This window comes from Panthera tigris, chromosome D3, assembly GCF_018350195.1.
Source record: "Panthera tigris isolate Pti1 chromosome D3, P.tigris_Pti1_mat1.1, whole genome shotgun sequence".
Taxonomy (NCBI): Eukaryota; Metazoa; Chordata; class Mammalia; order Carnivora; family Felidae; genus Panthera; species Panthera tigris.
Genome location: NC_056671.1, coordinates 7,920,617 through 7,933,634, shown reverse-complemented (window position 1 = coordinate 7,933,634; position 13,018 = coordinate 7,920,617). Strand labels below are relative to the sequence as shown.

The following is a 13,018-nucleotide window of genomic DNA, read 5'->3' as shown; positions in this document are numbered from 1 at the left end:
CCCCCAGAGATGGAGCCCCAGTTGCCCATGGTGGCAACCAACTCCATCATGCACCCTTTCTTGACCCCCTTCTCTTCTACTCTCGTTCCCACCCCCACCTGGGTCTCCACGGGGAGGGGGGGTCACCTCTCAAATCAGTGTTCTAGGGGAGCCCCACCTAACAGAGGCCCCCCATCGGCTGGGCCGGCTCACACACCTGCATGCCAGTGATGGAGACGTGGTGGGACTCCACCGTGGGCCGCCGGGGCAGCCTCGGCGACGACTGCGGGGAGCCCACAGGCGAGTGGGACAGGGCCGGGTGGACGCAGCGTCCATTCGCGTCCAGCTGGGACCGCTCCTGCAGAGAGAGCTTGCGACCGCAGAGCTGGGGCCGGGCCTGGGACCCGGAGGCGGAGGCGTGGAGGGGTACCTCTTGGCCATCGGCCTCCAGGGGCCGGTCCCGGGCCAGGCCGCGGTCCACCGCGCAGCCCGGCTCACACTCGGTGACCACGATGAAGGACTCCATGCCCAGGCGGATGCTCAGGGACGAGAGGCCCTGCAGGGCCTCACAGGGCTTCTGGCCTTCGCTGCCGCTGCTGCCCCCGCCCCCCAGCTCATCCTGGAGGGCGGCCCGGTCGCTGCTGGGCTGGCTAGAGACGCATGATGACATGGTGCGCGGGCCCAGGCACTCCCATCCGGCGGCAGCGCCACCTGCAGAGAGAGGAAGGGTCAGCACCCCTGCGGCCCCGCTGGGGGGTCTGTTCCTGCCTCTAGCTGACATCCTCAAGACATCTTGCAAAACATGATGCGATATGATCTCTGAGTCTAAATAGAGGAGCACACTCCACATTTCCTTATTTGAAAAGGTCCTCCTCACGCATATAAGAATCCCAAACCCTCCCTGGAGGAACAAAGTAGGAGAAAACCCCAAAACAGAGGACGCATGCGCCCTACAGCGCTGGCAGCTACTTTCAACTCAAGCCAATTGTTGCTAAACTGGATCTGGGCCTAGAATTGCCAGTTCCCCCCCCACCCCGCCCCCGTCACCACCACCACTTTTTGATGATGATGATGATGATGATGATGATGATGATGATGAAAGAGAAGCTCTGAACCTACACATCAGGTGAGGTCTCTTGATTTTTTTTTTTTAATTAGCAATTATTTCAAATATTTTTAAATGCTGGACCAGCCAAATAAAACACTTCTCGTGACCATGTCTAGGCTGTATGACTTCACAATGGCAATGATTCAGACAGCACTTTACGGTTTACAAAACACCTTCAGCACGCCTGCATAATCTCAAAAGCACCCTATGTTTGCTATTATAGTCCCATTTTGTAAATGGGGAAACTGAGGCTTGAGAGAAAGAAAGGGATTTGTTTAAGCAAAACCCACTGGCACAGCAGTCCAGTGTGGACTGGCCTTGGGCCAACTGAAGAGCAGGGGTCAGAGGTCACATCAGAGGAAGGAAAGGCACCCCAGAGAGTGGGCCAGGCAGCTCATGTTGTCTGAGGAGCCAGGCTCAACATATCTACTATCTAATGTTGTCTTAGTTCAGCTGCTAGTTGGTGCCTGCCAGGCAGAAGGCAAACATGAAGTCAAAAGATTAGGATCAGGGCGCCTGGCTGCTTCAGTCGATAGACCATGCTCCTCTTGATCTCCAGGTTGTGAGTTCAAGCCCCACGATGGGTGTTTAAAAAAAAAAAAAAGAACACCAAATAGCTTGGTGGTTCCTCACAAAACTAAACATTTACCACAATGACCCAGCAATTCTGTTTCTAGGTAAATACTCAAATAGCTCTATTCATGATAGCCAAACAGGGAAAACAACCACATGCCCATCAACAGATGAATGGATAACCAGGATGTGGTCTATCCACACAACGGAATATGATTCAGCCATAAAAGGAATGAAACACTCATACATGTTACAGTCTAGATGAACCTCGACAACATCATGCTAAGTGAAGGAAGCCAGACCCCAAAGGTCACATACGTACAATCCTCTTTATTTGAAATTTCTAGAATAGGTAAATCCATAGAAACAGAAAGTAGATTAGTGATTGCCTATGACTGAGGAGGTACTGGGGAGCACGGGAGTGACTGCAAATGGGTATAGGGTCTCCTGGGGCGCTGAACACGATCTGGAAGTAAACAGAGGTAGTACCTGTACAACAATGTCAACGTTCTAAGTACCACTGAAGTGTTCATTTTTAAATGGTTAAGTTCATATTATGTGAACAAAAAAAGTTGACACTTCCTTAGACTGTCAATTCCTTCTGTCTCCGGGACAGAATATTAACCTTTGGTTCATGTGTTTGACAAATTCTGCTGGACAAATGTCACAGGTGCCACTAGAATTCAGGGAGTACATCCTCAGATGCTCATGGTGGTGGCTCTCCATATCGATCACCCATATCACGAAGATGTCAGGCAAACAGTGGTGCTGAGCAGAGAAATTGTATGAATGAATGAAAGGATATCTCTTGATGACAGTGGGTGGCAGTGAGGGGATAGAGAGGAAGGTGTAGATGGGAGCGGAGGAGGTGGATGAGAGGCTGAAAAATGCCACTTGCCCTCTTACGATAGTCCTGTAAGAAGTATTTATGGAACAGCTTCTGTGTCAGGCAATCTGGACAGTAATGCAAGCAGATGGGGTCCCTACCCCTGTGGAGCAGGGGAAAGACCAATGGGAAAAGCATTAACAAAATCACTGCAGTGGCCCAGCCCAGACACAGGTACAATTTATGAACACAGAGTTCACGGTAAAAGATCAACCAAGAAATCCATCATATGACAAGATGCTCAGCCTTAGTTATAGTAAGAGAAGTGCAAATTTAAACTACAATGAAATGGTTTGATGGGTCCTCAAAACATTAATTGTAGAATTACCATATGATCCAGCAATTCCTCTCCCAGGTATATACCCAAAAGAATTAAGAGCAGGGATCCAAACAGATACATATATACTCTTGCTTATGACAGCACTGTTCACAATAGTCAAAGGGTGGAAACAACCCAAGTGTCCATCTACTGTGAATGGATAAACAGAATGTGTTCTATCCATAAAATGGAATATGATTCGGCCGTAAAAAGGAATTAAGTTCTGACACATGCTATCCTATGGGTGAACTCTGAAAACATGCTAAGTGAAACACACCAAATATTAAAAGACAAATACTCTATGACTGCAATTCTATGAGGTACCTAAAATAGACAAAATCATACAGACAGAAAATAAAGGTTACCAGGAACTGGGAAAAGGGGAACAGGGAGTCATTGTTTAAGGGGTACAGAGCCTCAGTTTGGAGTGATGAAAAGGTTCTGGAAATAGATAGTGGCAATGGTCTCTCAACACTGTGAATGTAATTAATGCCACTGAATTGTACACCTAACAATGGTTAAAATGGTAAATTTTTATTTTATGTATATTTTACCAAAATTAAGAAAATTTTTAATAATAAAACTATAAGGAATTACTACTTTTTCCATCTATCAGATTGGCAAAGACAGAAAATGTAATAATAGCACTATTTTGGTGAGGCTACAGAGAGTATGAATTGGGCACCCTTATGAAAGGAAATTCACTAGGGCACCTGGGTGGCTCAGTAGGTTAAGCATCCAACTTCGGCTCAGGTCAGGATCTCACGGGTTCGGGAGTTTGAGACCCACATCGCATCAGGCTCCCTGCTGTCAGCGTGGGGCCCACTTTGGATCCCCTGTCCTCCTCCCCTCTGCCCCTCCCCCCCCCACGCTCGCTCCCTCTCACTCCCTCTCTCACTCTCTCAAAAATAAACAATAAACAAAAAAAAAAAAATGGAAATTCACCAATATCTAACAAAACTCCAAATGAATATACCTTGGACTTAGCAATTCCTCACCTGAGTATTTACCCTACAGACAACCTCACACATGTAAAAAGTGATTTCTTGTGGCAGTATGATTTGAAATGACCATCCACAGGGGACTGAGTAAAAAAGATGAGGTACATGTATCCCCAGAGAAAACATGAGTTTATTTTACAAGAGGTGACTCTTGGGACACCTGGGTGGCTCAGTCGGTTAAGCATCAACTTTGACTCAGGTCATAATCTCACGGTTCATGAGTTCAAGTCCCTCATCGGGCTCTATGCTGACAGCTCAGAGCCTGCAGCCTGCTTTGGTTCTGTGTCTCCCTCTCTCTCTGCCCCTCCCCCACTCATGCTCTGTCTCTCTCTCTCTCTCAAAAATAAACATTAAAAAAAATGTTTTTTAATTAAAAGAGGTAACTCTACACAGCCTAATATGAATTAGCTCCATGACGCACTGTTACACGGAAAAAAAAAACAAAGCATTAGTATGCTGCTATTTTGACGTAACAGGAAAAAGGCCATACGTGTGAAAATCACTGTATATGCAACAGCATATTTCTGGAAAGGTATATACGAAAACGGTTAACAGTGGCCTCAAGAGAAAATGACTAGTTTGCAGAAGCAAGGGGACAGGGTGGGAAGGACTAACTTTCCACTGGGTACCATGGACAAATAGTAACTCTTCTGAGATGAATTCTTAAAAGAGGACAGCTGTGACCATGATAGGAGTTGGGATAATAAACCTAGAGGGCTGAGGCAGGGGGAGGGGGCAGCTGGTCCCACTCCTGTTCTTCTATCCCATCCTTACTGTGTCTGAGAAAGAAATCATTAACTGTGTTCCTGCCACGGCTTCCCTATCAGTGAAAGAATCCAACACAACTTCAAGGTTCTCTGCGGTCCAGCTTGTTATGTTGAGTATTCTCCAGGAAAAGAAAAGCAGGGCCTTTGAAGTTCAACTGCCTGGGCTCACCACACACAAATGACTTAGCCCCACCTCAGCCTCAGTTTTCTTATCTATAAAATGGGAGGTAACCCATTAGTCATCAGGATTAAATAGCTAGCACTCAGTATCATGTCTGGTACCTGGGTAAGTGCTCAAAAAGCTATTCTTTCAATTACCTATTGAATGCCTACGAGGCTGGGTTTTGCCAGCCGTGTTCCAGAATGTTCCGAAGAGCTACTGACGTCCAATTGAGCCAGCCTGCTCTTGTGTGGGTTCCACAGCCCTCCCAGGGCAGGGGAGCAGAGCAGCACCAGTGACCTGTCTTCCCTCCCAGAACCACCTCTGATAGGACTGCAGCGTTCCTGAAAAGAAAACTGGTCTGGCAGCACCTAAGAAAGTTAATGGAGAATTTTTTTCTTGCCAAGAGAAAAACAATTGCTTATCGATCTTCACTTCAGGCCAAGGACACCAAGCCATCTGCCCCCAGCAAAGCTGCTTTTAATCAGTCTCCTTGACAAACTGGCATCTGGCCAAGGCCTTGGCCCTTGAGGTCTGGAGGAGGCAGGAGAGGAGAAATGCTCCAGCTGAGATGGAGATGGGGGCCTCTGTGCTGCAGGGGCAGGTGGGTCTTGGTCTCAGGAAGGAGAGCCCAGACCTCAGGGCCTGGAGGCCACCTGGAGCCCCACTCCCCCCACCTCCCCCCACCCTCCCCCCACCCTCCCCCACCCCCGTCTGCAGCAAGGCCTGATAAGCAAGCCGGTCATTCACCCTGAGGAGGGTCATTTTCTACCACTGACCCCTAGAGTCTGGCTCTGACCAGCTTTGGGGACACAGATTCTACAAGGGCACAGGCTCTATAAGGATCTGATGAAACCTATCAACACTCTGCCCAGGGCAGCGGAGCCTGGGTGCCTCACTTGGTTAAGCAACCCACTCTTGATTTCAGCTCAGGTCACGATCTCACAGTTTGTGAGTTAGAGCCCTGCCTCAGGCTCTTTGCTGATGGTGCAGAGACTGCTTGGGATTCTTTCGCTCCTCTCTGCCCCTCTCACCTGCTTGTGCTCTCTCTTTCTCTCTCAAAATAAATAAATAAACTTAAAAAAAAAAAAAACACTCTGCCCAGGAGAAAAAAATCATACAAAGACAATGGTTTGCATAACAACAGCAATAGCTAACATCCAACTGAGCATTTACCTTGCACCAAGCAGGGCTCAGCCTGGTTCATTTGATCCCCCCAGGCTCTCTGCCAGGGAGGGACTGCTAAGCAAGGTATTTGGGGGTGGGGGGGGAGCAGAATAAGAGGACCTTTCTGCAAAGCTCCTTGGGTTTGACTAAATGCTAAGAGTCCTCTCCCTGGAGCCTCCGGCCCCAAACCTGGGTCCTCTCTCCCTGCCCTCAAAGGCCTCCCCATCTCCCCAGGGCTGGCGGTGGCAAGCTCCCCCACCTCTCACTGGGTGACTCAGAGCCACCAGCCACTTCCCGAAGCAGATGGACCAGGCTCCGGGCCAGGGTGAAGGGAAGCACTGCTTCCTCTGCCAGGAAGCCCAGTGGCCCTGGCCTCTTGGAAGCGTGCTCTCATTTCCTGGGGGTCGTTTCCAACCTGCGCCTGCTCACCAAATACGGAGCCACCACAGAGCCCGGGATAGCAAGTAGCCAGTGTGCCAGGGACGTGTGCCCCAATCTGAGACACAGCCTACACGGTTCCGGGCACCATGGGACAACATGGGGGCCCCAAATAGCTGTAAGGATGCCTTGGCCAAGGCCAGCAATGATGTCCTCCCTGAGATAACAGGCTTGGCCAGCCACCTCCTCTCTTACGTGGGGAAGCTGAGGCCCAGGGAAGTCCTAAAGGAAATTCACTCACGCATTTGTTCTTTCAAGTAATCACTGAGGACCTACTATGCGGTGGATAAACAAAACAGATGTGATTTCTTAAAAGCACAAATGACTATATAAGTACAAGCGGGGAGAAACCAAGACAAAAGAGAACAGAACAGAATGGGGGGCGGGTCAAGGAAGGCCTTGCTTGGGGAAATTATATTTAGGCTGAGACCCACAGGGTGAGTAGGTGGTGAGGGGGCAGGAACTTGCTCCAGGAGGAGTGAGCTCTGAGAAGTCCCCAAGGCAGTAAAGGCGTGGGAGGGCTGAGGAACAGAAACACCACCCCACCCCTCCTGGAACTGGAGGCCGGTGTGAGCATGAGTGTGAGTGCGAGTGCGTGCAGGGGCTGTGGAAAGGAAGCTGGAGGGGCTGGAGACAAGAACTTTATAGGCAGCTGATGGAGAACACAAAGGGCAGCCCAGGGCAAGGTCACAGGGACCCCATTAGGCACCTGTTATAGACTGAACTGTGCCCTCGAAAAAGATATGCTGGAGTTCTAACCCCAGGACCTCAGAATGTAACTTAATTTGGAGACAGGGTCTTCACAAAGGTTATCAAGTTAAAATGAGGTCACTAGGGTGGGTCCTACTCGAATATAACCAGTGTCCTTATAAAAAGGGGAGAATTTGGACCTAGGGCCACACAGGGGAGAACCCCATGAGAACATGAAGGCGGACGCACGTTCAAGCCAAGGAAGGCCAAAGATCACCAGCAAGCCACCAAAGAGAGACATGGAACAGATTCTCCCTCCCGGCACCTTGATCTAGGACTTCTGGCCTCCAGAACTGTGACACAATGCAGTTCTGCTCTTGAAGCCCCCCAGGCTGTATCCTCCCTCACAGCAGCCCTAGCCAACTAAGGCAGCTCCCACCTACCCAGGGAAGCCCACTGCCTCAGAGGCCACGGATTCAGAAGAGTTTCCCAACACACGAGCGCGAGACCTGGGAGGCTCAGCTGGACTGGCCAACACAGCGCTAAGGTTTGATGCCAGCAGGAATATTCCAGATTCGGGCCTTGGCCCAGCCAAATAGTCTTATCAATTCGGTAACACCAACTCTTAGCAATGTACCTCCCTCAGCACTCCTTAGTTTGGAAGCACTAAAACTGTCTCCCCAGAAAACAAAGGCCCTCCCTTGGCAGACGGCAGGAAGGATAATGCTGGTGTTAGCGTGCACAGACCCGGTGCCCGTCACAGTCCTTAGAGCAAAGAGGTGGCAAATGGTGACTCTCGGGTGACGTCTGGCCACGAACCGATTTTGCTTGGCCTACCCTGTGTCTAAAACTATTTGAATGAGATGTCAACATTTCAAAGCGGGCACATTTCAGATAAAAGTCATAATTTCCAGAGTCTCTTAAAGTACTGGACATTCTGATAGCACTGGGTCCATATTCTCTCCTGGCAACAACTCACTGCAGCTTTGGACAGGAGATAAGGTCAGTCCTCACCACTTTCCCCTTGCCTCCTCAACACCCAGGACAGGCTGAGTGCCTGTCACACGCCCCCTCCCCCTTTTCCACATCTCACCCCTACAGGCCCTGCTGGGAGATGCATCAGATGACAGCGCTAAATTAGGGCACACGTCGGTGGTCACCTGCTCCAACCATTTCATTTCACCAATGAGAAAATGAACGTCCAGAAAGATTTACTGATTTGCCCAAAGTTAAGCGGTGGTTCCAGGAAAAGCTAAAATTGGTCTGCGTTTTTCAAGAAGGGGCTAAAAATTGCAAGTACAGCCCTGCAATGTCCACATGTTGCATCCTGAATAAAGTCCAGGCTGAGCAAAATCTCTAACAAAGGGGAGCAGACAGCCCATTCCTCTGACTTCCAAAACCTCCACCTGCTCGAGAGGGGTACAAAGACATGGGGTCTTAGGGTGATCAGAAAAGAAATGCATAGGATTTGGGAATGGAGACAGCAACCTGACTTAACTTCTAAGTGCCAAGGCTTTGCCTTTCTTGTTTACTCCTCAACTCTAGGACCTAGAACTTTCCAGAACACTGTTGGCACTCAGTAAATATTGGCTAGTAAAGATAGTAAATATTGGCTAGAGGCCGTTGCTTGTATCACTCATCCCAAGTCTGCTCAGAAGTTTTCTTTACTTGGCTTAAATCTATCCATGTTCCTTTAGTTTATAGCAGCAGCCTGATTTACATCTGGGAAACCACTCTTTCTTGTGAAAGGTGATTCCATGTAGCTGTCTGTACCATCAACTTCAGGGGTTCCCATATAACTTAAGTCTGCTCAATCAGGCGTGAATTTCTCTGGTCAAGTGATTTGATTCAAGAGCAGGTGTGTGACTTAAGTCAGACTACCAAGTCTTATTCTAGGGTTTGGCAGAAGTATTGCAAAGGTCTCTTTCTATGGTACTTGGAGCAAGAAGGATGGATTTCTAGAGTTATCAGGGGCTGGGGAGAACCCTGGCTTAGAATAAAGTCAACAGAGAGAGAAGAGAGGTGACAGAGAAGAACTGAAGCTGGAGACATTGTATGGGTACCTGGATCCAGCCATGCCTGAAGTCCATAGATACCAGAAGCTTTTAACTACATGAGCCAATACCTATTTTTGCTTGTTAGTTTGTGACTGGTCTTCTGTCACTTACAACCAAGGGTCTTGCCTGATAGACAACCCAGAGCTGATTGACAGAAAAGCTTCCCCACTAAGCTTCTTGACAGATCAACAGTTGCCTACACCTTAAGGCTCTCAACCAGGCCAAACCACCAGGCAGCTGCAGGTTCCCTGGTAACCCAGATAGCCTTCACCTTGACAGTCAGGCAGAAACCAGAACTTCCAAAGTCTTTTTTTTTCTCTCTCTCTAACCTTAAATAAAAAAATCAAGGATGGGGAAAGGAAGGGCCGATAAATAGGACAGAGCAAAGGAAAGAAAGTGACCAGCACCTTCAGTACAAGAAATGTATCACTGTAGCAGCGGCCATGGCAGCTTTAGATGGGAGCCAGGCACCTGTAGTGCTTGCCAAGTGGCAGGCACTATTCTAAGCACTTTGCATGTATCATGTCATCTAACTGTCACAACAACATTAGGAGTCATGTCCAGGTATCATGCTTATTTCACTGGTGAGGAAACTGAGGCAGAGAGTCCAAGTGACTTGCCCACAATCAAACAGTGCTTTTGGGAGAGCACAGGTGTGAAACCAGAGGCTCCTGGAGAGGTGGGGCATGGTGATCAAGTGCACGTCCCTTCTCCTGCACACAGCAAATGCTCCCTACACTGAGGCTATTGCCAAGAAAGCATTCTATGGCTAGCAAGTTCAAGCCCCTCAACTGGCCTGAATTTATATTAAAACAAAAATTTTTATCTCTAATCCCACCATGCTAACTTTATTCTTTTCATCTTCTCCTCTAACTCTTGTCCACATACATCCCTTTTTGCAAGATGTAAATTAAAGTGTGCATACAACTTTGCGTCCTTGCTTCCGTATGTCAAAACAATTTGCGCACACTCCCAAGGCTTTCATCATCAGCGTGAAGGGCTGCAGATGGAGTCCCTCAGACCCAGGGAGGTGAGGCGACCTCCACGAGGCAGCCCAGCGGGTCTCCAGGGCTAGAAAACCAGGAGTCCTGACCCCTGCAGCCCCGTGTGCCCTGGGGGCCAGGATGCTTACAGAGCAAGAAGCTCAGGTGTCTTCCTTTGAGGCTACTGATTGGTGGAGAGTGGCTGGGATCACACAGCCAGGTGCACACTGGTGGTCCCCACCTTGAAGAGCCAGGAAGGGCAACCGGGTAGGTGAGTGTGGAGTGGGTGTTGGGGGTATTTGGCAAAGGGAGGTAGGAGCCATTTACTTCTTTCCTCCTCTCCTACTGCATCTTTCACTGAACCAAAGGAAGAGACAGGCAAACAACCGGAATTTCAGTTTGTAATGAAAAGAAAAAGACCTGGACTCCAACATTCTGCAGCTTGGCGAGCAGGAGATGGAAGGGGCCAGCTCAGAACCCACAAGCACCCCTGCCTTGCCCACCCACAGGGCTCCTCCCTCCCTCCCTCTTCCCTGCTGTTTGGAGGTGATGCTAAATCTAGTTCCCTCCCTCCGCAGCCTCCAGCACAAAGCAACCCCAGCCAGTAGGGGCAAGGAGGGGCTGGGAGCTGGCTCTGCCTCTGAGGGACCAACCCTGTCCCCCACACCTGGACACAGAAGACAGGGGAATTGTCTGGGATGAATCTAAATAAACTCTCTTTCCATCAGAAGCCTCAAAGGCAAAATCCCAATGCACCTTTAAAAACCCATGAGGGAGGTGTTCTTTCTTCCACACCCTGCCCCCACCCAAACCACTAGTTCTCCATTTAAACTACTCTAGCAGAGGCTTATCTCTAGCACCACCCATGATGCCCCTTCCCCCATCCACTCACCTCCTACCTCATGCCCATGTAGGCAGAGGGGCAAGGCCTTGGCCTGGGGAGGGATGAGGGGGCATTTTCTTGGGGGACCATCCTCTCTCCTCTCCAGGTTGGAATTAGCATTTTTATCTCTGCAACTGCCATCTCTCAACTATTTACAGAAGCCAACAGGATAAAAAGAGACAACATAAAAATAGTTGCTCAGCAGCTTTCAGGATGGGGTGGGGGTGGGGGTACAACAGACTCTTGGAATTTTCTTGCTCTCCTTTTCAAAAGGGAAAATGCTAGAATTATTTATCTTTTCCAAAGCACTCCCAGAGAGTTCACAGATCACTCACCTGGGAGCTCTCTGGGGACAGGGACCAAGTCCCAGCGTCCCTCAGCTCCCAGGACAGGGCTTGTCACCAACCCCCCTCCCCCAAAAGTGTAGGTTCAGTTCAGTGAAATATCATCAAAGTTCCAGAGCCAGCGCTAAGTGAAACGCGGCGCCCTGCTCTGCCCTGTTTCCATCCAGCCTTCCAAAAACACGAGGCAGTCAAAAACACAAAACAAAACAAAACTTGGCTTTTCTCTATGCTTAACATGTTTCATAATTGAAGAAAAAAGTTCAGCAGCACCACTACCAACACGACAGAAATGGAAAACACTGGCGCCTGAAATCACTCTTTCCCCGTTTTGGTCACTAACATCCCCAGCAAGGAATGCCGGAGCCAGAGATCTTCGGAGGAGCAACGGCACCCACCTCCTTTGAAATATGCCAGATTTGGGTTGTGTTGAGGAAGGGATCCAATCAGGGAAGAAAGCAAAAATAATCACTTAAAACCTTATTTTTTCAGAGAGCAAAACCATACCCTCCTGGAAAAGGGGGATTCCATTCCATGAGAAAATGGGCATCGTCCGCCAGCATATTATATTAAAAGGTATGTCAGGAAACTAACTATACAGATCCCAGGGGCTTGGGCCTTGATTTTCTCATCTGTAAAATGGAGCCGCTGTGACCTAGCTAGAGGGTAGCTATGGTGTCCATCTTCTGTGTGAAAGCCAGCTCACAGTTAACCCCCCCAAAGACCGTGTTCTCTCCTCCTCTTTGCACTCCTACTCAGCTATCAAACAGGGAAAGGCTGAGGGGCTAGTCTTTTCTGGGCTTCCTCCCAGCTTGGTTTTTGCTAGATTTCCAATTTCCGTGGTGGGCATTTCTGGCCAAGCTGTCGGGAGACTGAGCTGACTCCATGCCCGGCCACAGGGTTAGGGCTCCATCTGTCTGGTGAGGCTTTCTCTGCTTTGTGGATTACCTTACCTAGAAAAAGTCTCACAAAATACATACCGATAAGATGACATGGGGACCTACATTTAACAAATCGTCGCGACTGAAGAGAATGGAACTGAATGAAATCCACACTCTCCCTTAAGATCACATGCGTCACACCTGTGCACTGACCCTGGAGGCACTGAGCTTTGGGAGGAAGCAGGATTCTTGTGGAGGGGGGCGAGCGAGACGCAGGGAGTTCTGAAAACCCTATTCCAGGAAGCTGTTCCCCAACTGATTTCAGAAACCCTTCCTTCCATGGCCCTCTTCCTGCAAACAGAGAGACACAATAATGTCTTATGCCCAGAGGTTTATTAATTGGGGGCTGAGAAGGCAGAGGAATGCGCAAAGTGGCCTTAAGAAACCCTTGTGTTGGAAACAACCCAAATATCCACCAACCGATGAAAGGATAAACAAAATGGGGTCTATCCATACAAGGGAATATTACTCAGCCATAGAAAGGAAGCACTGACAGAGTCTACAGCATGGATGAACCTTGAAAACATTATGTTCCACGAAAAAGAAGCCAGACACAAAAGGTCTCCTATTATTAACAGGCCAAGAAGGCGACAAGCACAGCCTGAAAGAAAAAAAGGCCATTCCAAAAGAGAGACGCAATGTCCTTAACTTCCAGGAAAGAAGACCAGAAATGAGGGAGAAGGCCGTTGCAGCACTGCGGAGCCAGGCATGCCTGAACCCCACAC

At 49.0% G+C, this 13,018-nt stretch overlaps 1 protein-coding gene across 7 annotated transcripts in view; it reads right to left on the bottom strand.

The window, feature by feature from the left end:
• CAMKK2 (calcium/calmodulin dependent protein kinase kinase 2) overlaps positions 1–13,018 on the bottom strand; it is a 47,309-nt gene that overhangs the window by 31,644 nt on the left and 2,647 nt on the right. For all 7 annotated transcript variants that reach the window (XM_042962882.1, XM_042962884.1, XM_042962883.1 and 4 more), the window contains exon 2: positions 197–690. In XM_042962882.1, the coding sequence (XP_042818816.1) occupies positions 197–649 (453 nt within the window). In that variant the 5' untranslated portion in view covers positions 650–690. The remainder of the gene's footprint in view (positions 1–196; positions 691–13,018) is intronic.